This window comes from Natrix helvetica (assembly GCF_964273705.1).
Source record: "Natrix helvetica genome assembly, chromosome: 5".
NCBI classification, from domain to species: Eukaryota; Metazoa; Chordata; class Lepidosauria; order Squamata; family Natricidae; genus Natrix; species Natrix helvetica.
In genome coordinates, this window is record NC_138551.1 from 146,266,978 (window position 1) to 146,293,398 (window position 26,421).

General features: G+C 47.0%; 1 protein-coding gene across 1 annotated transcript in view; it reads left to right on the forward strand.

Moving 5' to 3' along the window:
- Positions 1–14,817: 14,817 nt before the first annotated feature.
- CASZ1 (castor zinc finger 1) overlaps positions 14,818–26,421 on the forward strand; it is a 149,209-nt gene continuing 137,605 nt past the window's right edge. Inside the window, exon 1 of the mRNA XM_081955524.1 lies at positions 14,818–15,906. Coding sequence (XP_081811650.1) covers positions 15,858–15,906 — 49 coding nt within the window. The 5' untranslated portion in view covers positions 14,818–15,857. The remainder of the gene's footprint in view (positions 15,907–26,421) is intronic.

The window sequence follows — 26,421 nt, forward strand, 5'->3', positions numbered from 1 at the left end:
CTTTTGGGGGTGCTAAGCCAACTCCTTTAGTTTTTAATTTTTAATTAATTATTTATATATCATCATCATCATCATTCATTAAACATGAAACTCCGTCAATTGAACATTTAAAAATGTGTCACAAATACCATTGATTGGTACTAATGGCTGATACAGGTTGCTGCCAGTGTCCTAGGTATCAACCAAGTTTCTTCTTCTTCCTCCGCTTCTTCTCCTTCTTCTTCTTCTTTTTTCTTCTTCTTTTTCTTCTCTTCTTCCTCCTCCTCCTCCTCCTCCTCCTCCTCCTCCTCCTCCTCCTCCTCCTCCTCCTCCTCCTCCTCCTCCTCCTCCTCCTCCTTCTCCTCCTCCATTATTATGTGGTTAATCTTTGGTGAGATTCACAGCCTTTGCAGCTGGTTGCTATCACCTGGTATTGCGATGTCTATGATTGTAACCTTATTTTTCTCAACCAGTGTGATGTCTGGTGTGTTATGCACCAGTATTTTGTCAGTTTGTATACGAAAATCCCATATTATTATTATTATTATTATTATTATTATTATTATTATTATTATTATTATTATTATTATTATTATTAATAGTATTTGTGATGCATTTTTGAATGTTCAGTTGGCTGAGTTTCATAGTTAACGAATAAAAGAAATATTATTATTATTAGTAATCATAAACCATAAACCATAAACCATAAACCATAAACCATAAATCGTAATAATATGTTACGACGTCCTAGGCCCCTGGGTGGGGCCCGACTAGTAATCAATGCCAAATCCGGCGAAACAACTGGCCGCTGTGATACAATCGTATAATAATAATCAAAGTCAGCCAGATGTTTAGACTAGGTCTTGCATTTTTGTTTACCAATCGAGTCCTTACCAAGGACTTGGGATAGGCAGACCTGGATGTTTGACGGTGTTACATGTTTCATCGCAGGATGGAAGCAGTTCCAAGTAAAGCTGCCTTCTGCAATTGACTGGTGGCCATTTTTTTCAATGGCATTGGTGTTGCAGTGGTGCTCCAGTTGTTTTGGGATGGCACCCAAGGCACCTATGATTATTGCTTACCTTTGCCACACACGGTCTATTTCTATTTGTAGGTCTTTGCATTTTCTTACCTTCTCCAATTCTTTCTCTTCTCTTCTGCTGTCTCTAGGCACTGCCACATCCACTATCCAGACTTTTTTTTTTTGTCTTTCTAATCGACAATTGTTAAGTCCGGGGTGTTAATGCGGCAGTGCCTGTCTATCTGAATTCTAAAGTCTCAAAGCAATTTAACTTCTTTTTTCTATTTTATGATCCCACTAGTTCTTGCTTGTAGGCAAATGGCATTTGCAGATGTTCCAGTGTAGTAGTAGTACTACTACTACTAGTAGTAGTAGTAGTAGTAGTAGTAGTTATGTGGTTAATCTTTGGCGAGATTCACAGCCTTTGGGGCTGGTTGGTAGCTCAACAGCTCGAGTCCTAACCAAGGACCTAGGAACTGTTAAGGTAACGTCGAAGGATATAAGCTGTTCCAAGTAGGGTGGTTTTTTGTAGAGTCAGATTGTTGTTGTTGTTATTGTTGTTGTTGTTGTTATTATTATTATTCTACAAAAAACCACCCTACTTGGAACGGCTTATATCTTCCGACGTTACTTTAACAGTTCTTGGGTCCTTGGTTAGGACTCGAGCTGTTGAGCTACCAACCAGCCCCAAAGGCTGTGAATCTCACCAAAGATTAACCACATAATAATTTCTTTTATTCATTAAGCATGAAACTCAGTCAAGTGAACATTTAAAGATGTGTCACAAATACCATTGACTGGTGCTAATGGTTGATACAGTTTGCTGCCAGTGTCCTAGGCATTAACCAAGTTTCTTCTTCTTCTTCTTCTTCTTCTTCTTCTTCTTCTTCTTCTTCTTCTTCTTCTTCTTCTTCTTCTTCTTCTTCTTCTTCTTCTTCTTCTTCTTCTTCTTCTTCTTCTTCTTCTCCTCCTCCTCCTCCTCCTCCTCCTCCTCCTCCTCCTCCTCCTCCTCCTCTTCCTCCCCTTTCTCCTCCATTCGAAACTCAGTCAACTGATCATTTAAAGATGTATCACAAATACCATTGACTGGTGCTAATGGTTGATACGGGTTGCTGCCAGCGTCCTAGGCATTAACCAAGTTTCTTCTTCTTCTTCTTCTTCTTCTTCTTCTTCTTCTTCTTCTTCTTCTTCTTCTTCTTCTTCTTCTTCTTCTTCTTCTTCTTCTTCTTCTTCTTCTTCTTCTTCTTCTCCTCCTCCTCCTCCTCCTCCTCCTCTTCGTCAACTGATCATTTAAAGATGTGTCACAAATACCATTGACTGGTGCTAATGGTTGATACGGTTTGCTGCCAGTGTCCTAGGTATCAACCAAGGACCTTCTTAAAATATAAGATATTCCAAGCAACGCAGTTTTTTTGCAGTTCTGCTGGTGTTATTGCAGGAAGCTGCAGTTTCTTTATGTGTTTTGTAAAATTCTTGGACAGGGTACCAAGTGCCCCGATGACAGCGGGTATCACTGTTACATGCTTCATCCATAATCGCATAGTTTTGACGGCGAGGTCGCAGTATTTCGTATTTTTTTTTAGTTCTTTGTCTTTGACTCTGGCATCTCCTGGTACAACGATATCAATAAATTGTACGTTTCGGTTTTCAACCACTGTGATATCTGGCGTGTTGTGTTCCAATTGACGATCTGTCTGTAGTTGAAAGTCCCACAAGATCTTCACCTTCTCATTTTTGTTGGTTGTTGTTGTTGTTGTTGTTGTTGTTGTTGTTTCTTTTATTCATTAAGCATGAAACTCAGTCAGTGGAATTAATGCGATGTTGTATAGTAGCGGCGAAAGTGAATCCCCCTAGAAGATTCCTCATCTGATGTTGACTTCACCAATGTTCTCCTCATTTGCTGGCAGAACTGTTTTCCATTTTTTGCATAGTTGCAAACTCACGTAAGCAATTTTTCGCTTGCAAACTGTAAATTCTGTCCTCAGTTGGGGGTCGTAGGTCAAGCACTTATGCCTCAGCAATGGAGTTGCTGAGAACACCTGAGGATCTCTGAAGGGTGCTGATTTGCCACCCAGCAGCCTCCAGGTCCCCACCTGTTGTTAGAGGCACACACACACATACACACTTACAATAATACAATAGTAGAGTTGGAAGGGACCTTGGAGGCCTTCTAGTCCAACCCCCTGCCTAGGCAGGAAACCCTATACCGTTTCAGACAGATGGCTATCCAACATCTTCTTAAAGACTTCCAGTGTTGGGGCATTCACAACTTCTGGAGGCAAATTCTGTTCCACTGATTAATTGTTCTCACTGTCAGGAAGTTTCTCCTCAGTTCTATGTTGCTTCTCTCCTTGATTAGTTTCCACCCATTGCTTCTTGTTCTACCCTCAGGTGCCTTGGAGAATAGTTTGACTCCCTCTTCTTGGTGGCAACCCCTGAGATATTGGAAGACTGCTATCATGTCTCCCCTTTCTCTTGTCTCCCCTTATCATGTCTCCCCTTTCTCTTCCCTGGAATGTCTCCCCTTCCTCTTCCCTGGAATACTGCATTCAGTTCTGGTCGCCACGATGTAAAAAAGATGTGGAGACTCTAGAAAGAGTGCAGAGAAAAGCAACAAAGATGATTAGGGGACTGGAGACTAAAACATATGAAGAACGGTTGCAAGAACTGGGTATGTTTAGCTTAAGAGAAAGAAGGACTAGGGGAGACATGATAGCATTGTTCCAATATCTCAGGGGTTGCCACAAAGAAGAGGGAGTCAAACTATTCTCCAAGGCACCTGAGGGTAGAACAAGAAGCAATGAGTGGAAACTAATCAAGGAGAGAAGCAACTTAGAACTGAGGAGAAATTTCCTGACAGTGAGAACCATTAATCAGTGGAACAGAAGTTGCCTCCAGAAGTTGTGAATGCCCCAACACTGGAAGTCTTTAAGAAGATGTTGGATAGCCATCTGTCTGAAACGGTATAGGGTTTCCTGCCTAGGCAGGGGGTTGGACTAGAAGACCTCCAAGGTCCCTTCCAACTCTACTATTGTATTGTATTGTATTGTATTGATTGCGTCGGGTGTTGTTCTGAGCGAGGCTTCCCGAGAGCATGAAGCAAACTCCTTGTCGTGACAAAAACCCCTTTTAATTTATTGTGAATTCTGCTCATTCAACTCCAGCAAAGTCTTTCGAGGGAGGATTTACAGTCACAGACCTTATCTGGCTTGGAGAGCTGCCAGGCTGAGATCTGCAAAACTTGGCAAGGAGTCTCAAGAGAGTTACGAAGCAATGAAGCAAACTAATGGCTTCCTGCAAACTCCACTCCCCTTTCGCTCGTCTCTTATTTCCTCTGGGAGGGCCATTCATCGTCCACCTGTGGCCTTACTCCCAAGTCGACCCTTGTTTTTTAGCTGTTCCCTTCGTCTGGCAACTCTGCACATGCGCACACTGGGAACAGGCTCCAGCTGTTCTTCTGCCTCATTGATGTCTGACTCTGAAGGCAGCTGATAACTGGCATACGGCTCTGGCCCCCTCTCTGCTTCCGACACAGAGCCCTCATCAGAGCTTTCCCCAGACTCCAGGACCGGCCCATCTTCCTCCCCAACCTCCTCGCTGGCGGGCCACAACAGGTGTGCCATTTTTTATGCAAGGCAGGTTGGCGTGTAGCCGTCTTCGCTCCGAGGTGGAATATAGACCGATCTTTTTCCTCTTGTTCGACCTGCTTGGCTTGTGCTCACGCTAACACTTTTCCAGGCCATGGTTTCTGTTCTACTTTGGCTAGACCGGAGGGAGAATCTTTCCAGAGCTTTTAAAAATACTTTATTCCCCGTGTTCCTTCGCCTGGAGATATGCATCGTTCCTCTTTTGTTGCAAGATAACCAAGAATCTCTCTCTCTTCTTTTGCAATCAAGCTCTCCAACTTCTTCTACTTGGGTTGGGCTTGATTGCTTCTTTCCAAGCAGCAGACATCCTAATTCAGCCATTTCTCCCCCCCCCACCCCCCACCCCCCTAAGGAGACATCCCTTTTGCTTCATAGATGTAAGGTTTAATACCTGGCATCTTCATTTGAGAGGCTTCATTTAAGGGCTGGGCGAAAAGCTCTTGAGCACCACGGGAGACTTGAAAAATTACAAAATAGAGCCACGGTGGAGTCTATTGGTTTATTCTTTACGTAGTGGACAGATGTGTGCTGACACCTGGCTTTCAGCAGCCAAGAGGAGCGATCACCAACTGGTGGTCCATGATAAAATATTGGTGGTCCGCAGAAAAGTTATTTGTGTTTTTTTATAATGCACTAAATCAGGGGTACTCAAACTACGGCCCCTGGGATGGATACATGCAATGAAGGGTTGTGTTGCTGCAGAGAGTCTCCCCCTTCCAGGGTCTTTTGTGTGGGTCGGAGGGGGGTAGAAATTCCGACTCAGGGTCTGCTTCGGCCTCCTGGTGGGGGGCTTTGGGCGAAGGCTGGAGGGAAGAGCCGCTGGTGGTGAAGAGCCAGAGGGCCTCGTTCCAGTGGGACTACATCCTGGCCTGGAACAGGCTGACCATCTCAGCCCACTGAGCCTCCAGGCGCCGGTCCCTGGCCTTGTGCTCCCGCAGGTCTTCCCTCTGCTTGGAAAGCCTATGCTCCTAGTCCTCAGTGAGGTGCTTCTGCTGAGCCTCCTTCTCGGTCAGATCCAATTTGAACTGAGCTGTTTTGCCAACTCTTTCTCCTGGTGGCTGCTTAGCTCCAGCAACTGCTTCCTGTCGGGGCCCTAAGGAGCCCGGGTGGGCAGGCGAAAAGTGGCTGGGAGGGGAGGGGCAAGCAGATGTGAGTGACATCGAGTTGGTCACACCCACCCAGTCACATGACCCCCTAGCCATGCAGCCAGTCATTAGGCAGATCCTATTAGTGGTCCGCGGGATTTAAAATTATTAATTCAGTGGTCCCTGAAGTCCGAAAGGTTGGTGACCCCTGCCTTAAGGGTACCTTAATTGCCTTGCTGGTTAGTCACAGCAGAGGATCACGAACTAGTTGCTCGGGAGGACATTGGCAATTTGTCTTTTTCAAACTCCGTTCCTTTTTTCTTCCTAAAGTCTTTGAAAATAAATAAGTGGATCTATTGGGGGGGGGCTCCAAATTCATTCAATCAATCAGAATAGAGCTGGAAGGGACCTTGAAGGTCTTCTAGTCCAACCCCCTGCTCAAGCAAGAAACTCCCTGAGCAAATGTCTCACTCAATGACAGAAATGCAGGGCTCGTAAGTTGAGGACGACCCGCAGGAGGAGGTGAGCTAGGCCCTCTCCGTTGTAAAAAAACGGAGCCAACCAAGTAAAGTTTCTTAACTTATTTTGTACCCCTTATATGGAGAGGATGGCATTGCAGCTGCCTGAGAGAGAACCAGCTTGGGAGGGGAACATTGCAAAGCGACTTAGCCAAGGATTGGCGCATACGCCGCACTGCAATCCTTGCCACCCTATTCGCTCCCAGGGGCCCAGCCCTGTGCACTGATACTTAATGTGCTGGATTTGGCAATGCTCCTTTGCCATGTCATGATGCCAGTGAAGCAACTGGAAGCCAATCCAGGAGGGAAAAGAGGTGGAATGAGGAGGAAAAAAAGCACACACAAGGTGTCTTCCATGCCCGACGCCCAGGCCTCTAGGCGCCTCCCTTTACGAAATCCTCATCAAACAAACAAGAAAAGAGAAACTTGACTGAAAGAGGATAACTCCGTGTTTGCCCAATAGATTACCAAATCGAAGAAGGGAGAGAAAAATCACTTTTCCTGCAGGTAGAGTGACGGAAAGAAAGGCGTTCAGGAGGCAGGTGTGTGCAAAAAAACCCCCAAAAAGTAGAAAATCAGCTTTTTAAAAAAGCTTTTGAGGATAGAATAAAAAGGTTCCGGGACATGATAGGTTCCCCCTCGCACATACATGCCAGTCGTTCCCGACTCTAGGGGGCGGTGCTCGTCTCCGTTTCAAAGCCGAAGAGCCAGCGCTGTCCGAAGACGTCTCCGTGGTCAGGTGGCCGGCATAACTCAACTCCCGAAGGCGCACGGAACGCCGTTCCCTTCCCACCAAAAGTGGTTCCTATTTTTCTACTTGCATTTTCTTGCGTGCTTTCGAACGGCTAGGTTGGCAGAAGCTGGGACAAGTCACGGGAGCTCACTCCGTTATCCAGCGCTAGGGATTTGAACCGCCGAACTGCCGGCCTTTCTGATCGACAGTAAGGTTTTCACCATACTCCCTTTTCCTTCCCTCCCTTCCCCAGGTGGTCATGTGGCCGGCATGACTAAACGTCTAAAGACTTGAGACTTTCAAGAAGAGATTGGATTGCCATTTGTCAGAAATGGTGTAGGGTCTCCTGCTTGTGTGTGTGGGGGGGGGGTTGGACTAGATGACCTACAAGGTCCCTTGCAACTCTTGTTAATCTGGTCCTCGTTCTCTGCAGCCCAAGGAGCCCCCGCCTACGCGCCCCTCTTCAGGTTTCCATCCCGGATAATCTGGACTCCAGGAAAATTTATTTAATTTCCTTAGAAACCTAACCTAATCGGATGTCGGCTTTGGGTGGCAGAGCTTAAGCGCGACTTATTTTATTTTCTGTGCCGCTTTGCCTGGAATCTTAGGAATGGGGCAATCCCTTAGCAGTTTTAAATAAAGAACAACGGTTGGGCGGCAGCCATTTGGTGCAAGAAAGATACCGGCGCTCAAACCCGTTGCTTCTCAGAACTTAATCACTCCAGCACTTCGAGTATCCATCTTTCCATCATCATTGGCATCATAATTAATCAGTAATACCGTTTTTCATCCCTCCCTCTGCTGTTATATATTCGGTGCCCTTGAATATTTAAAACCTTAGAATGCCAAAGGGTTGGGTGTTCTCCCTGTGCGGTCTAAGTCACCGCCAAGAATAGGACTTTGGCTGGGGCAGAGCAGTTCCATGTCACCCTGCCGTCCAGACTTTTGCAGAAGTTGGAATTATTCAAAACTGTTCTTGTTGTGGCCCGCCAGCGGCCAGCAGAGCTGGCAGCAGATTCGGACAGTGAGGAGGTTGGGGAGGAACCTGGGCCAGTCCTGGAGTCTGGGGAAAGCTCTGACGAGGGCTCTGTGTCGGAGGCAGAGAGAGGGCCAAGGCCATACACCAGTTATCAGCTGCCTTCCGAGTCAGACGTGAGTGAGGCAGAAGAACAGCTGGAGCCTGTTCCCAGTGTGCACATGCACAGAGTGGCCAGACGAAGGGAACAGCTAAAGAACAAGGGTCAGCTTGGGAGTAAGGCCACAGGTGGATGGTGAATGGCTCCTCCCAAGGGGATAAAAGAGGAGCGACAGGGGAGTGGAGTTTGCAGGAGACCATTAGTTCGCTTCATTGGTTCGGGACTCTCCGAGACTCCTGGCCAAGTTTTGCAGATCTCGGCCTGGCAGCTCTCCAAGCACAGATAAGGTCTGTGACCGTAAATCCTCCATTGAAAGACTGCTGGATATGAATGAGCAGAATTCAGAATAAATTAATAAAAGGGTTTTTTGTCAGGAACGGGAGTTTCCTTCATGCTCTTGGGAAGTCTCGGCCAGAACAGTTCTGAGGGCCACCATCATATGAAAGTCTGAATCGGAGCCTTTTTGTGTAGGACACACACACACACACACACACACACCTCTGATTAAACTACCATGGGGCACAGTTGAACTTAGCTGCAGGATCTTCCTTTAGTCCCAGAGACTTAAGGCAAATAACGCTACCACTTCCTGAGCTTAGGCAGATAATCTTGTGGCTCCCTGAGGCTCAGCTCCAGCTACGGAGCCCGAGGTCTTCGGCAGCCGTGCGCTTTCAAGAGGAAGGGGCTGCCGTTGGAGTCCCCTTGCACAGGGGCAGAGTGCATCTGCCTTGTCACCGCCTGAATAAATCATACTGGAGTATGATATGGGTGGATGTTCCCATTGCCGTCTCTCCCCCTCTCCCCTTCCCTCCCTCTTTCTCTCCCTCCCCCTTCCTCTCCTGTCGGTACCAGCACTGATAATGTTGCCTAGTTGGGGAATGAAATGTCTACAAGGAAACAAGAAAGCTCATAGAGAGAACCAAGCACCCCTCAGATCAACCCTGAGCTACAAATATCTTCCTTCCTTCCTTCCTTTCCTCCTTTTCTTCCTTCCTTCCTTTCTTCCCTTTCTTCTTCCCTTCCTTCCCTTCTTCTTTCCTTCCTTCTTTCCTTCCTTCTTTCCTTTCCTTCCTTCTTCCCTTCCTTCCCTTCCTTCCCTTTCTTCTTTCCTTCCCTTCCTTCCCTTCTTTCTTCTCTTCCTTCCCTTCTTCTTTCCTTCCTTCTTCCCTTCCTTCCCTTCTTCTTTCCTTCCTTCTTCCCTTTCCTTCCTTCTTCCCTTCCTTCCCTTCCTTTTCCTTCCTTCCCTTTCTTTCCTTCCCTTCTTTTTCTTCCTTCCTTTCCTCCTTTTCTTCCTTCCTTTCCTCCTTTTCTTCCTTTCTTCCTTTCTTCCCTTTCTTCTTCCCTTTCCTTCCCTTCTTCTTTCCTTCTTTCTTCCCTTTCCTTCCTTCTTTCCTTCCTTCTTTCCTTTCCTTCCTTCTTCCCTTCCTTCCCTTCCTTCCCGTTCATCTTTCCTTCCTTCTTTCCTTCCTTCCATCCATCCATCTATCCATCCATCCATCCTTCCTTCTTTCCTTGACAGTAGTACTGATGATGTTATCTAGTTTGGGGAATGAAATGTCTACGAGAAAACAAGCCAAGCTCAAGAACCAGAGACCTCTCATGCCAACTCTGAGCTACAAATATTTTCTTTTTCTTTCTTTCTTTCTTTCTTTCTTTCTTTCTTTCTTTCTTTCTTTCTTTCTTTCTTTCTTTCTTTCTTTCTTCTTCCTTTCTTTCTTTCTTTTTCTTCTTTCTTTCTTCTTTCTTTCTTTCTTTCTTTCTTTCTTTCTTTTCCTTCCTTCCTTCCTTCCTTCTTTGTCTGTCCCTCCGCCCCCTCTCTCCTCCCTCCTAATGTGTGAAAAAGAACCAAGGAGAAAAAGAACCAAACAGCGAAATAACCCTCTAAATGGTATAAAGTACCCTTCATGTCAACCACTACCACTTCCTCCTCCTCCTCCTCCTCCTCCTCCTCCTCCTCCTCCTCCTCCTCCTCCTCCTCCTCCTCTTCTTCTCTCCCCCCCCCCCCAATCTCTCACTTAAGGCTAGTGTGCTGGATCCAAGGCCCATTCAAGGCAGGGGAGTGTCAGTGGCACAGTCTTTTAATAGCTAAGTAACTTCTCAAGTGGTCTGGCCATTAAGGAGAGTCAGTCAGCCTGTAGTTTTGCAAGAGTGGTTTTGTGCTTGGTTAAACTCCATCCATATTTAAACGTAAACCAGAGGACTGGGGGTGAGGGGGGGGGTTGTCCACGGGAGGGAAGTTGTATATCCTTTTGCTGCCTTTTCACACGTGAGCTGCCGAGAGTATGCGTGCTGGGCGACAGAGGGAAACCCAAAACCCACATCGCCATAGCTGCCCTGTCCTTCCTTTTTTTATATATATAAAAGTTTTTTTATTTATTTATTTTATTCAAAACAAACACAACACATCCTTCTTTGCATACTGTAGAAAGCGTATCGGTTGGTTACCGAAAGGCTTCCGTGCATCTCTTCCACAGCCAACAAACATAATTCATATTAGCTCGAGTATTTTAACTCGGATATTTATACATGTTCATACCTCCATTTTCATTTGACTATAATTGTTTAAACGTCCTTCATCATAAAATATACCAAGATTTAATACAGAACCACATACCAGCATTTCATTTACTATTTCTAAAATCCTCCAATAACACTGAATCCTTATGTCCTATTCTGGCTAAACATCCATAATATTTAATAACAAAGTTTTCTAATCCTTCTTTCCAAATCACTGTTTACAATTTACATCCCGTTTCCTTATCTTGTACCCATACATATATATACATTGTTATCATTATCCCTCCTTTATTTGACTATATCCTGCATCATATCATTCCCCCCCCCCTAATAATCAAGACTTAACTGAATCTAACTTAATTCTTTTTTTTTATTAACCTTTATATATAATCCAAAAGGGTTTCTAATGTTCCTTTCATGGGTACCATTCAATATTCATATCCAGTTATCACTTATCATAACACTACACATTGTATACATTATTATCACTATCAATTATTTATTTAACTATATCTATTGTCACTAAATTTCACTACGTTTAACTAGTTTTAAATTATACTCTTCCATCTATCAACCTGTATCTTTCCAGTGCCCTGTCCTTCTGTGGACATCAATCTGGGGCTATTCAGGAGGCACGAGGGCATGGGTCTCTCTTTTTGTGGGGAAGGGAAGAGAGAGAGGCAGGGGGAAAGGGAGGGAGGGAAAAGTGCGTATGGTGAAAACCTTATTGTCGATCAGAAAGGTTGGAAGTTCGGCGGTTCGAATCCCCGGCGCCGCCTAACCGAGTGAGCTCCCGTGACTTGTTCCAGCTGCTGCCAACCTAGCCGTTAGAAAGCACTTTAAAAAATATAAGTAGAAAAATAGGGACCACCTTTGGTGGGAAGGTAACAGCGTTCTGTGCGCCTTCGGCATTGAGTCATGCCGGCCACATGACCACGGAGACGTCTTTGGACGGCGCTGGCTCTTCGGCTTTGGAACGGAGATGAGCACCGCCCCCTAGAGTCAGGAACGACTAGCATACACGTGCGAGGGGAACCTTTATCTTTACTTTGTAAAAGAATTAAAGAACGTGAGGCATGCTTCCTAGGTGAGTTGAACCAGTAAGTCTCTGTCTTCAAAACAAAGCGCCAAGTTATTTATCTGATTTAAATTGGTATTTCCCCCCACTCCCCTTCCTTTTAAACATCCTGTTTAAACATCTCTCCGTGGCCAGCAACCGTTGCCAAGTCTACCCATCCTCAATTGGCAAAAGGCTTCCTTCAGCCTTCCCAAAGAGACGGGTGGGGGGAGAGGCTGTTGGGGTCAGAATTCCAGCCTTCTCCCGCCCACCCACCCATTTTTCTTTCTAGAGGTTTATTGGGCAGAGGAGGGAGCAGAAGGTGGCTCAGTGGCTAAGACGCTGATCTTGTCGATCAGAAAGGTCGCCAGTTTGGCGGTTCGAATCCCTAGGATGTGGGCAGGGGGTTGGACTAGATGACCTCCGAGGTCCCTTCCAACTCTGTTACTGGGAGAAAACCAAACAGAGAAGTGACACCTAGAAAGTTAGACTAGGGCTGTAAAGAAATTGCCAGCTCCACTGAAGTTGGTATTTATCTTCCCCCCCCACCCCCACCCCAATTAAAGGCCAGGGCAACGCAGCGGTGATTTAGGATGGAGCTCTGGAAGGGAGCCAGTTTCGTTTCTCCACGCTTGAAGATTCATTGACCTGGAAGTCCTTTCTCTCTTGCTGCTATCACTAAGATCCCCTAGGCCAGGGGTGTCCAAACTTGAGAACTTTAAGACTTGTGGACTTCAACTCCCAGAAATTCTAGGAATTGAAGTCCACAAGTCTTAAAGTTCTCAAGTTTGGACACCCCTGCCCTAGGCCTACCATTTCCAAAGCACTCGAGGGCAGGACAAGGAGCAATGGATGGAAACTAACCAAGGGGAGAAGCCGCCTGGAATTTTGAAGATGAGATTGGACAGCCATGTATCTGGGATGTTATAGGGCAGTGGTTCTCGACCTTCCCAATGCCAAGACCCTTTAATACAGTTCCTCATGTTGTGGTGACCCCCCCAACCATAAAATTGGTGTCTCGGTTCCTAAGACCATCGAAAATATGTGTTTTCCGATGGTCTTAGGTGACCCCTGTGAAAGGGTCGTTCGACCCCCCCAAAGGGGTCCCGACCCACAGGTTGAGAACCACGGGTATACAGTCTCCTGCTTGAGCAGAGGGTTGGACTAAACCAGTGGTCACCAATTTGTGGTCCACGAGAAAATTATGGAGGTCCACAGAAAAATTATTTGCATTTTTTATATTGCACTAAATCAGGGATCCTCAAATTACACTTCCTGGGCTGGACACGTGCAATGGACGCTTGTGTTGCTGCAGAGAGTCTCCCCCTTTGGGGTCTTTTTGTGGGGGTTGGAGGGGGGCAGAAATTCCCACTTGGGGTCTGCTTCAGCCTCCTGGTGGGGGGCTTTGGGCGAAGGCTGGAGGGAAGAGCCGCTGGTGGCGAAGAGCCGGAGGGCCTCGTTCCAGTGATGCTGCATCCTGGCCTGGAACTGGCTGAGCATCTCAGCCCACTGAGCCTCCAGGCGCCAGTCCCTGGCCTTGCACTCTCGCAGGTCTTCCCTCTGCTTGCAAAGCCCATGCTCCTAGTCCTCAGTGAGGTGCTTCTGCTGAGCCTCCTTCTCGGTCAGATCCAATTTGAACTGAGCTGTTTTGCCAACTCTTTTCTCCTGGGGGCTGCTTAGCTCCAGCCACTGCTTCGTCCGGTTCGAATCCCTAGTACAGGTCTCCTGCATGAGCAGGGGGTTGGACTAAATGACCTCCAAGGTCCCTTCCAACTCTGTTTTTTTACCTGTTTAACCTCCTTGACTCCACCATCCTCCGTTTTCAATTGTTCCAGTAGATCGGGAAAACGCTTTTGATCTGCCACTCTCCATTCGGTGACCTCACATTGGCGTATCCCCCCACCCCCATCCCAAGTTTTATTTATTTTATTTGTATGACATTCAGTCCAACTCTCATTGAACAGTGTGGTCGGGGTGCACTCACATTTAAACAGTCATAATATTAATCTTTGCTTTAGTATTCATCTCATAGTAATAATAATAATAATAATGTAATAATATATTGATATAATAACAGTAATGCTCTTCTTTAACAACTCTCCTCTTTAATACTTTGTCTTTTCTAACTCTGTCTCTCTTATCTAGCTATCAATAGATAAAAAATTAAGCATGTCCCATGTCGGGGGAAAAAGGAAGAAATATATATAAAAAAGAGAAAAAATAAAGAAAGGGGAGATAGGGAAGAACAACCAGGTAACAGGAAAGAGGGGAAAAAATTATCCCTTCACCATCTCATTGCCAGCTTCAGATATAGTTGCTAAGCCTTGGCGTTTCCAATGCCCCTTTTTTTGACGTTTTAATTCTGCCTGCGATCTGCCCCGTGGCCTGATCTTGCTGCCCTAAAAGGTGACAAATCGAAATATTGGGACAGGAAAAAGAAAGAAATCAAGTGTAGGAAGTTAGCATTCACCCCTCTCCAATAATAAATGAAATATCCTGGGAAATATTGAAAAGACAGAATATTATATTCCCCTGGATAAGAAATGGAGAATGTCTCATTTTTCTAGGAGAGGGGTGGGTGCTAACTTCCTACAAAAGAAAGAAAGAAAAAGAAAGAAAAGAGGGAGGGAGAAAGGAAGGAAGGTAGGAAGAAAAAGAGGGAGAGGAGGGGAAAGGAAGGAATGGAGAAAGAAAGAAAGAAAGAAAGAAAGAAAGAAAGAAAGAAAGAAAGAAAAAGAGGGGAAAAGGAAGAAGAAACAAAAAGAGAGAGTGGGAGAAAGGAAGGAATGGAGAAAGAAAGAAAGAAAGGAAGGAAGAAAGAAAGGAAGAAAAAGGAAGAAAGGAAGAAAAGGGGAAAGAGAGGGGGAAAGGAAGGAGTGAAGAAAGAAAGAAAGAAAAAGAAAGAAAGAAAAGAGGGAGGGAGAAAGGAAGGAAGGAAGAAAAAGAGGGAGAGAAGGGAAAAGGAAGGAATGGAGAAAGAAAAAGAAAGAAAGAAAGGGAAATAGAGGGAGGGGAAAAGGAAGGTAGGAAGAAAGAAAAAAAGAGAGAGGGAGAAAGGAAGGAATGGAGAAAGAAAGAGAAAGAAAAAGGAAGGAAGGAAGGAAGGAAGGAAGGAAGGAAGGAAGGAAGGAAGGAAGGAAGAAAAAGAGAGAGAGGGGAAAAGGAAGGAATGGAGAAAGAAAGAGAAAGAAAAAGGAAGGAAGGAAGGAAGAAAAAGAGGGAGAGGGGAAAAGGAAGGAATGGAGAAAAAGAAAGAAAGAAAGAAAGAAAGAAAGAGAGAGAGAGAAAGAGAAAGAAAGAAAGGGAAATAGAGGGAGGGGAAAAGGAAGGTAGGAAGCAAAAAAAGAGAGGGGGGAGAAAGGAAGGAATGGAGAAAGGAAGAAAGAGAAAGAAAAAGGAAGGAAGGAAGAAAAAGAGGGAGAGAGGAAAAGGAAGGAATGGAGAGAGAAAGAAAGAAAAGAAAGAAAGAGGGACGTAGAAAGGAAGAAAAAGAGGGAGAGAGGGGGAAAGGAAGGAGTGAAAGAAAGAAAGAAAGAAAGAAAGAAAGAAAGAAAGAAAGAAGGTAGAAAAGTCACACTCCACCTAGGAAGCCAGATCTGAGGCGGGGGGGGGGAGTGTTGGGGGCGAGAGATAGTTCCCGGAGATCTTGCGGGATCCCTTCGCTCCCCGAGCGAGTGAGAATCCATCGGGCTCAGCGCCGCCGCGCTTCACTTTCGCTTTTGCTTTCTCGCCCGCTTTCGCTCTTTCGCGGGCGGATCCCCCCTCCCCACCTCCGGTGGGCTTTGGGGGGGCGGCGGCGGCGGCGGCGGAGCCCCTTGTCCCCTGCCGCTCGCCTTCGGGCCAGCCAGGCGCGGACTCCCGAGCCGCCGGGCGCGCCGCTTCCACCTGCCCCGCCGCTGGGTGGGGAAGGGGGTGGGAGGGGGTGGGGGGAGAGGCCGGTCGGGGGGCGTGGCCAGGGGCCGGGCCCGCCTGCCAATCACCGTCCCCGCTGACAGCCGCCCCCCCTCCTCCGCCCCCTCCCTCTTCCTCTCTCCCGGCCGCCACCGAGTTACTCGCCGGTGCCCCAGCGGCTTTCCCCAGGCACGGCCGCCCCAGCCAAGCAGGCGATGCCCTCCGTGCCTTTGCGCCCAGCTTGCCACTCGGGGAGACCCCCACGCAAGTAGCATGAAAGTTGATTATTTCAGTCAATTCGGCTTTCGTCTCTCCGACTATGGTGAGTGCGGCGCGGTTTTTTTGGGGGGGGGGGCTGCTTTTCCTGCTCTCTCTTTTTTTTAAACCCCCCCCCCCCCCGCTTTGGTTACTTTGGGGAAGGGGAGCGAAAGTCTGAATTGGGGGGGGGAGCGTGCGTGCGGGGGGGGGCGATCGAAGCGGTGGCGGAGCGGCTGGTTTTCTTCTTATCTTTCCTTTCTTCTTTTTTTTCCCTTCTTTTTTCCTTTCTTTTTTCCTTTCTTTTTTTCCTTTCTCCTTTTTTCCTTTCTTTTTTTCCCGTTCTCCTTTTTTCCTTTCTTTTTTCCTTTTTTTCCTTCTTCCTTTTTTCCTTTTTTTTTCTTTCTTTCTTTCTTTCTTTCTTTCTTTCTTTCTTTCTTTCTTTCTTTCTTTCTTTCTTTTTGACACACACACGTGCACGCGCACACACACACACACACACGGCCTTTCGTTGCCGGTCTCCCTCTTCCCCACCTTCCTTCCTTTTTTCTCTTTTTCTTTCTTTTTTAAAATCCTCCTGCGAGCGCCTCTTTCGCAGCGCCGGAGCTCCGAGCTCTATAAATAGTTTCTCTTTTCGTTGAATTAAAAAAAAAAAAAACTCAAACTCGCAAAGCACAGCTGATCGGTTTCGTGTTGCAGTCAGGGGTTTGTCAGTTGTTGGCCTTTCTCTCTCTCTTTCTCTCTTTCTCTCTCTCTCTCTCTCTCTCTCTCTCTCCCTCCCTCCCTCCCTCCCTCCCTTCTTCCCTCCATTCCAGTGGTGGGATTGAGCCAGTTTGTACCACTTCGGGAGAACTGGTGGTTAACTTTCTATGGAGTTTGATGAACTGGTTATTGAAAGAAATCATTAGGGCAAAGAGCCGGTTCTTAACTTATTTGAATCCCACCACTGTTCCTTCCTTCCTTCCTTCCTTCCTTCCTTCCTTCCTTCCTTCCTTCCTTCCTTCCTTCCTTCCTTCCTTCCTTCCTTCCTTCCTTCCTTCCCTCCCTTCCCTCCCTTCCCTCCTTCCTTTCTCTCTCCCTCCCTCCCCTTCTTTCTTTCTTTCTTTCTTTCTTTCTTTCTTTCTTTCTTTCCTTCTCCCCCTTCTCTCCCCCAACCTCCCATCTTTTCTTTTCAATCCTTTCCCCCCCATCCCTTCTCCTCCAAAACTCGCCCCCCCCCTTGCTTCCAGCGCACTGAGGGCCTGGAGGTGGGTAGAAAAAGTTAGTTGCAGGTGTCTTTTTTTAAGGACATGGATTGTTGATGGACAGCTCGTCACTTGCCGGAGAAGTAATGGACAGCTCGTCACTTGCCGGAGAAGAGGGGGGGGGGAGGTCTGTTGAGAAGCTCTTGGGGGGTGGGGGGGAATCTTGCCAAGGAAAGGAGCAGAAAGAAGGACTGGGTGGGGGTGGGGGTGAAAAGCCACCTGTGCTGTTTCACTTTTCTTTCAGTTTTACGGAAGTTGCTGCCTTTGGCCTCCCCATCCTCCCTCCCTGCTTTAATAGACCCTAGAGAGAGGTGGCCGCAAAAGAAGGTTTCGGTGCACGTCAGAATGTGGGCTTTGTTTACTTTGTGGCGGAGGAGGGCAAGGAGCCCGTGTGAATTTCCAGAGTTGGGGTGGTGGAAAGAGAGAGAGAGAGAGAGAAGAGATCCAGCTCACAGTAGAAATGAGGAAGTTTATTTTGTGTATTTTTCTCAAAAGCATACACGTTTGCCTCTTTCCTTGGCTTTTGTGTCCTCTCTCTCTCTCTCTCTCTCTCTGTGCGTGTCTGTTTTCCCTTTGTGCATATTTTTCCCCTCCCTCTCCCTCTTTTAATTATTTTTTCCTCTTTCTGTAAGCTTCTCCCATCCTGTCCGTAAAGGTAGCCTGTCAGGTTCGTGGCGTGCTGTCTAAATGGAAAGGAATTTTAATTTATTTGGGACAAGCTGCTGACGGATGAGAGGAGGCTGCTTATTACACTTAATGAGCCTTTGCTAACACCTTGGCTCCATTGTTTTCATCCTCTCCCCTGTGAAATTTAGAAGTGTGTGTGTGGGGGGGTGGGGAGAGAAGACATCCAGGTAATTCTCCCAGCTCCCTCTTCCCCACTTTTCTTCTTTGGAGCAATGGATGATAGCTGGGTCAGAGCAGGAGGTTGCAATGCATTCAGGCTGCAACAGAGCAGGGGGGGGGTGGGGGGGCTCTGGCCTTCTGAGGTTCCCACGGCCCAGCCCCGAGTGGAGTTTACAGGGGGTTTCCTTCATGGGGTGTGTGGGAAGGCGGAGGAATCCGTACCAGAGGCTTGCCTTTGGAAGAACGATTTTGGCCGAAGACCCTGGGCCACACCAAAGACCCAATTTCGATGTTGTCCTAACAAGTGTTTGTTTGTTTTGGTCCCTGCCTGAGATTCTCCCTCTAATGACCCTGCCCGAAACGAGCAACGTGGATGTGGACTTCCAAACTTTTTAAAGACAACTTTCGTGGTGTTTTTTTTAACCCCACAGATCCCTTCCCCAAAACAAATTGAATTTAACACCACCCCAAGGATTTGGGGACAACAGCCATCTTCTCACGGTCCCCTTTTCTTGGCAGCAGGGGTGTGGAGGGGGCACTGTGTGTGTGTGTGTGTGTGTGTGTGTTTGTGTGTGTGTGAAGGAGAGATTTTTTTATTTTTTTTTTACAATCTGCTCATCTTTATCCCGTTGCAATTACGAATGGGAAGAGCGCAACATTTTAAGAAGCAACAAATCGGCGGTGAAAATAGTTGTTGTCACATTGCCTTTATTTTTCTCATTCTGCACCCCCTCCCCCCCCCAATTAAAAAAGCAACAACCATAACTACAGTTAGGACATACGCCGAACCAACTTAAGATGCCCAGAGATCCAGCTTGAATGAGACAATTGCTTGGTATTTGCTTCATAACTCATAAGTTGTAATAAAATGGTTGATGATTGACTGGCCTCAACTTTGCACCTGTTATTTTGGTTTTAAAAAGAATGGAGGTTATATATCTGTGTGTGTGTTTGTGCATTTAATTTTTTTTTAAAAAAAAACTTTAATTTTATTTAATTATCGCTGTATCATGCCCGGAATTAAAAGCACCAGGAAGGACTTAATATGCATTGTTTTGAAATGTTTGCTTCTAGAATGATCCAGTCTTGGGCGTGTGTGTGTGTGTGGTTTTATTTTATTTTATGTTTTCCTTTTATTAGGTCAAGGGCTTAATGTGTAGGCTTGATATGTACTCGTTTAAGGGTGTGTGTATTTGTGTGTGGGCACTGCTCTTGTTTTACTAAGAAGCTGGGGGGGAAAAATGAATTTAAAGGGGAAAAGTCTGGTTTCCTATGTCGGATTTTTAATTTTAAGGGTTTGATAGAAAAGTACGATTTCTTAAGGCTCGGAATTAAGATCCTTGGCGATAGTTTGCAATCGTAATTTACACTCAAGACCTTCCTTTAGCTCCCCACTTAGTAGATCAGTGACCCCTGTTCTGATAGCCACAAGCCATCGTGTTGAAGTCCGAGACAGCTGGTGTCCAGCTGATTAAAGCTTTTCTCTCCACGCAGGCAGAAAAAAAACCCCACCAGTGGGCCTCCCACGTGTGTCTGCTGGGAACAGAAGTCTTTGCGTTTATAGATCTTCCCTAGAAGTTGGAAGACGTTGGCCGAGCCCCCGGGGACGGCATGGAGGTTAGCAGGACACTAGGCCTGTGGGTCAGCCGATCCACTGAGATCCCTCGTCCCCCTGATGTTTTTTTCCATGGGTGGGGTGGGGGATCTGTCAGCATCCACGAGTCACTTGCAACACAAGTGCAGCCTTCGGAGCTGAAAAGGTGTCAGGTGGACGAAGAAGGGGGGGGAAAAACCCCAGAATTATTACGCCAAGGACAAATGAATCTACTTTTAGGATGCAAGCAAATTACTTGATGTGGATTCTCTTGGTCTTAACTTTACACAAAAGCCACACTAGAATTCTTAAACTGGGGTTGTTGTTTGTTTTTGTTTGCCTCTATCCTGTGCTACCGTTCTGTGAATGGAGAACTTTTTAGAAGATGCTCGTAGGAAAGAGATTAGTGGAATGAGGACAGGAATACCTGTCCTCTTCTCTTCCTGTCCACCTACTCAACCTCTGTGGCAGTATTAGTTACCACGCATGACTAGGCAACTCGTTAAATGCAAGACTCTTTATTAATCTACTTTTTAAAAAGCAGGCCGAGACTTTCTGCCGTCTTCCGGCGCTCTCCACTTTTCCCCCCTGCAAACGTAATTTTCAAGGAGCGTGTGAAATGGGTGTGATAGTCCTCACTATCTATACACATAGGTGTGCGAATATTCCCCCGCTTCGTTTTTGTAATTTTTATACAAGAATTCAGTTTTCACTCGGCAGCATCTGTGTTTTCGTTAGCTGTGAAGATGGGATGTTTGGTACTATATCTCAAAAAGCTATTTTCAGTGGGGAGATAGACAGACAGACAGACAGACAGACAGACAAAGCGTTTTGTCAAAGCATCTGGTATTCCCAAATATGGGAGGGAGCATACTGCTTCCCTTTTTTATTTATCAGCAAAAATGCAACACACACACACACACACACACACACTTGTGGCCGAAGGGATTCAGTGCCCAATGCACCTTCTCTCCTCCTGCTACACAGGAGAAATAGGATCACTTATGCAAACAACTTGGGTCAATGTTTAACTTGGGTAAAATAATTTCTTTGGCCAGTGCAACATCTGATACTTTTTATTGCCCACGTGGAGTAAATATGATTTTTTTTCTCTTCAAAACAGTTCTTCCGTTGTAAAATATTTCTGCAAGTAATTGAATCCTAACCATTTTTATTATTTTATGTTTTTTTGGGGGGGGGGGGAGGGCTGGATGAAAACAGCCCTTGATACTGAATTTAAGGAAGCTAGTAGCCCCCCCGTGGAAAGTCAGAAACTCCGGTGCGTTGCAGTACTTTAATACATTTTTGAGGAAGTCCCCTGGTCTACCTATAAAGTGTGCGTTTGTGTACATCCCGCATTAAAATGTACATGTTTCACATTATGTCCTTCCACCATTCGTATTAAAAGTGTAAGGATTAGAGGGGGGTTCTTGGGCTGTCAATTAACAGTGGACACCTGTCTATTAAAAAGAGGGAATGTTTTAAATTTATCTTCATAGCATATTCACTCAGTTTCCTATTATTCTTTTTTTAACCTCCTTAATTTTCTTCTCTCCGCCTTTCGTTCAAAAAGGAACGGAATCGACTTTCTGTGTTTCTAGTGCAGGGGTCTTCCTGAGACTTAATTCATGCTTTCCTAATTTCAGCCCTGCATTTTTTTTGGGGGGGGGGGGGGGGAGTGTGTGTGGTTGTGTGGTTTAGAGAGACTAAGCCTCGTTTGATATCAAACCGCAGATCCTTACCGGTTTTCTACGGATGCCCCTACCTGTGTGAATCTGTCGTCGGTGTGAAATTCAACTTCGTTCCATGTGTCCAGATTAAAACAGTGCTCAGATGGAGGGGTGGTTAAATTGTCCATCAAAGATGTCCACCGCAACAAGGGCTATCCCTTGAGACAGCTTTGTGTAGTAGTCTTTTACTCTCTGCGTTTGACGCCCTGTTGATGTTTTCGTGGGAGGGCTCATTGCTTTAAGGCCACCAAGTTGGGCAAGGAAGCCAAAGGACACGACGTCCTTGGCAGGTGGGGCTTTCTAACGTCACAACATACTTCTCTATATAATACCGGTGCCTTTTGATGGGTTACGCGTGCCGGTTAACTTATTAGGCGCTTTCGTAATGGCTTTTCGGGTTAACGTTCAAAAACATTTTAATAAGAGGGAAAAAAATATGGAGCGAAAGAGCGGCACGATCATTAAGCAACATGGATAAGAGCATGCATCTAGCCGTAGAGATGCATTTTAATGGAGTTGATGAAACCAGGGTGGAGGAAGATCTTAATGCACCTCCCAAAAGCAGGTGCTCTCCCTTTCTTGGCATCAAAAGCCTCCTCCTCGAGATGGATTTTGGAGTCTTTAATATATAGGGATCCTCTTGCATGCCTAGGATAAGGGACGCAGTGGCTAAGGCGCTCAGCTTGTCGATCAGAAAGGTCATGCAGTTCGGCGGTTCGAATCCCCGGCGCCGCGTAACGGAGTGAGCTCCCGCGACTTGTCCCAGCTTCTGCCAAACCTAGCCGTTCGAAAGCACGTAAAAAAAAAAAAATGCAAGTAGAAAAATAGGGACCCCCTTTGGTGGGAAGGGAACAGCGTTCCTTGCGCCTTTGGCGTTGAGTCACGCCGGCCACGTGACCACGGAGAATGTCTTCGGACAGCGCTGGCTCTTCGGCTTTGAAAGTGAGATGAGCACCGCCCCCTGGAGTTGAGAACGACTAGCGCATAGGTGCGAGGGGAAGCTTTACCTTTATTCCTGCGAGGGGTAGAGACTTCTGATGGGATGGAGAGATCATAAAGGCCAGCTGAGGTGGGTCAGGCCAAGGCCTGCCTTAGTCCATCCAACATGTTGTCTCTCAACCTGACCAGATAGATGCCTTCGGGATGGTTCCTCAACAACGAGAGAGGCTACATGAAGAATGCAAATTGAACCTGCTCATCTTTATATCCTTTAAAGAGAAAAATTCCTCCTTTGGACAATGGAGCAGCTGCTTCTCTCCCCAGCCTCTTCTCCGGGACATCCCAAACAGCCATGTCCTGACTTAAGTGGAAGGGGACCTTGGAGGTCATCTAGTCCAACCCCCCCCCTGCTCACGCAGGAGACCTGTACTAAGGATTCGAACCGCCGAACTGCCGACCTTTCTGCCACTGAGCTTGTCGATCAGAAAGGTTGGCAGTTCGGCGGTTCGAATCCCTAGTACAGGTCTCCTGCGTGAGCAGGGGGGGTTGGACTAGATGACCTCCAAGGTCCCTTCCCACTCTGTTTTTACTGTTCACGGTCTTCACGACCTCTCCATCCCATCCGAAGTCGCTTTCCTTCTAAAAGAGAGACGCTGGGCCAGCAATTTTCCTGTCTTTTATTTTATTTTTTTTCCCCCAGCAGGGTTAGGCTGAATTCTGCTCCTGCAGGAAAAATTGGGAAGAGTGAATGAAACAGCCTTTCTGTTTTATATCCCCTGCCATTTTATTTCCAGAGGATGCTCTCTGACCTAACCGAGGGGATGGATGGGAGTTGCGTTCAGTTACAGGTAGCTCTCAACAAGCACAGTTGAGCCCAAAATTTAATGTTGTTAAGTGAATCTGTCCTGTTTTACAACTTTTCTGGCTGTGTCGGTTAATTTAACAATTTGCCGTGTAATGTGAATGTGTCCCGTTTTACGACTGTTCTTGCCGCGTCCGTTAGTTTAACAATTTGCAGCGGAACGTGAATGTGTCCCGTTTTACGACTTTTCCTTGCCACCTCGGTTAATTTAACGACTGCCATGGAACGAATGTAGTGGAACGAATCTGGGCTCTCCGTTGACTTTGCTTGTCGGAAGGTCGCAAAATGAACACGGCAGCCGTCATAAATAGGAGTCGGCTGTCGAGCCTCTGAATGTCACTCACATCGGAGGGGGGGAGTGTTTCCTGCCGGTTCGCTGCGCGTGCGCAGTTGCCTATAAATTGAAAAAAGACTAAAAAACATGCAACGGCATGGGTGACTGGGAACGGAATAGGGGGCATGGCCAGCCTGCTGTCCCTATTCCACTATTCCACTACTAGCTCTCCCGAATCGGTAGCAACCCACCGCTGAATCACATGGCTGTGGGGATGCTACGACGGTCATAAGTATAAAAAAGGGGCTTCCTCGGTCCCTTTTTTCTTCCCCAGCACTGTTCCAACTTCGAACCGTAGGTCTGAACAAACTGTTGTTAAGTCGAGGGCTACCTCTTTGTGATTGGGTTCTCGCTTTATCCAAATGATGCCGAGTGACAGTTCAGTCCTGGGCCGTGGGGAGAAGCCGGAGATGAAAAACGCCGGCCCGGGAGACGTACGTAAGGGCAGGGGAAAGCTGCCTTCTCATCTGGTAGCACCAGACAAGTTGGCAACTCCCAAGGGCGACATCATCAAAACAACCGCCCGACTCGTTCAGGATGTGGTCGGGCCACCACCGATACAATCATTTCCACATTGATGGAATGGCTGATTTTTCAAGAAGAAGAAGAAGAAAAAGGGGGTTTAAAACTAGCAAAAAAAAGTGTCCTTTCCCCCCCCCCCCTCCTCCTTCTTCTTTTAAACCTAGGAAGGTCCCGATCCTGCCTCCGGTCCCGGGTTTTGGACATGCGCACACGCCCCGCCGGTTCACTGCAGACCGGATCAATTTGGACGTCTTCAGCAATAAAAAATGCCGATGTCGTCCTAATTCACCAGGCCCCGAGATGACAGCAAATTTACATTTTTTAATTAAACTAGCAGCCAGTTTTTATGAGAGGGGGCTGGGTTATGCAAATCAAATGGTTGTGTACGAAAGATTAGGAGAGTTTGGGAATAAATTCCACAAATGCTAATATTAAAAAAAAAAAAGGAGAGCCCGCGCGCACGAGAGAGAGAGAGAGAGAGAGGAAGAGAATGAGTGAAAGAAAGAAGGGATATTGTTCCATTAGCCCCTTTTAGACTGATTTCCCTGGAGAGAGGGAACGGGGAGGGAAGGGGGGCGGGCGGGATGGAGGCTTTCAAAGACAGCATCAATTTTTAGGATTGAAGGTTCTCCTGGATGTTGACCCCTCCCAGGGGAAAGTGATAGCAAAGAGGCAAGGAGAAACTTATTTACTCTTGCATTAATGCCCCGGTCTGGCTGAGACTCCACAGCAAGGAATTGCCGGGGCACAGATTCGAACTGGGAAAGCAGAGTGCTGGGCATTGCCGATCCACCTGCCCCACCTCCATCCCCTCCCCATATGCAGATTGAAGACTCTTCCCTGAATAGCAGAGGGGCAGCGATCCTTATTTTAGTGGGTGGTGAGCATGGCATGAAGCTGGCAGAAGCAGGTGGCTGGCATTTCCTCTGAGACTCTTACCGGAGTCTATGTAAGGCCCTCTTAGGAGAAATTGCAACTTCAGTGCGCTGCTGTTTTAAAAACTTTAGTGGGAGCCACTCCTCTGGCGTAACGTCTCTCCGTTTGCCTGTTTGCAATGTGGGATTCGCAGCACGGTGTTCTTCCTTCTCTCGGTGCTTTCGTTCCTGCTCTGGGCACGTTCCTTGTGACATTGTCCTTTCTACTCTGGTTTTCATTGTGACAGAACAGACACTGACTTTCCTGGAGAGTTTATAACAGAACAATCTGGCCGAAGAAGAAGAAGGATTTGTTAGTGGCCCGGCGGGCCCGGCCGGTGGCTACAGGGCTGGCGCTTCTAATTGGCACGGCAAGGCTGAGAAATCCCTGAAGGAGTCAGGTGGCAAACTTTCAGGCCAGTTTGTGATGCCCACCATGCCAAGCACAGGCTATTGTGAGTTGCTGGGCACAGGCGGTTCGCATGCACTTGGATTGTCGGATTCAGACGTTTTGCACCTTAACAACCGATCCCCAATAGCGCTTGTCACACAGAAATCTGCTTCCTCCTCCCTTTTTTAAAGTTCAAAACGCTTACTACCGATTCTTTGCAGCTCCTTTTCTCTCTTGGGGGCTCTCTGGCATCTGCCAGCCAACCAGAATCCGTGTCGGTGATTGCAAGAGAGAGAGAGAGGATTCCCGAGCTAGGGAAGTACTTGGAGTTTCCAATCCCGGGGCAGTTTCATGCTCTCGGGATGAAAGGCAGGCAGGCGGCTGACCCCGCGAGGCTCCAGGAAGAGTGAGAGTGGAGGGATAACAGCTTGATGGAACGCAAAGCCTGCGGGTCGGGGAGCAGGGGGGTGGGGTGGGGGGAGGCTGAGGTTGGAAGTCAGGTCACACCCGGTTCAGTTCCTCTTAGGTGACTCCGCCACAGGGCAAGGCTGGGGCACCGGCTTCTATCTCCTTTTCGTTTGGGATGTGATGATTCATGTCCAATGGTTTTTGACTGCGTGCCTTCCACCTGGGCCCTCCCCATCTTTACTCCTTTTTGGGATCGGGTTTGGATCAAGAGCCGTGGTGGGAGCAGTGGTTGGAGTGCTGCATTGCAGGCTAATTCTGCTGACTGATGATTGTCAGCAGTTCGATCCTGACCGGCTCAAGGTTGACTCAGCCTTCCGTCCTTCCGAGATGGGTAAAACGAGGACCCAGATTGTTGGGGGCAAATAGGCTGACACTGTAAACCGCTTAGAGAGAGCTGTAAAAGGACTGTGAAGCGGTATATAAGTCTAAGTGCTATTGCTATCTTCTTTCCTTCCTTCCTTCCTTCCTTCCTTCCTTCCTTCCTTCCTTCCTTCCTTCCTTCCTTCCTTCCTTCCTTCCTTCTTTCCTTGTGGTTAGAATGCAGTATTGCAGGCTAACTGCCCACTGCTGGCAGTTCACATCTCACCAGGCTCAAGGTTGACTCAGCCTTCCATCCTTCCGAGGTGGGTCAAATGAGGACCCGGATTATTGGGGGGCAAGAGGCTGACTCTGTAAATTGCTTAGAGGGGCCTGTAAAAGGACTGTGAAGCGGTATATAAGTCTAAGTGCTATTGCTAT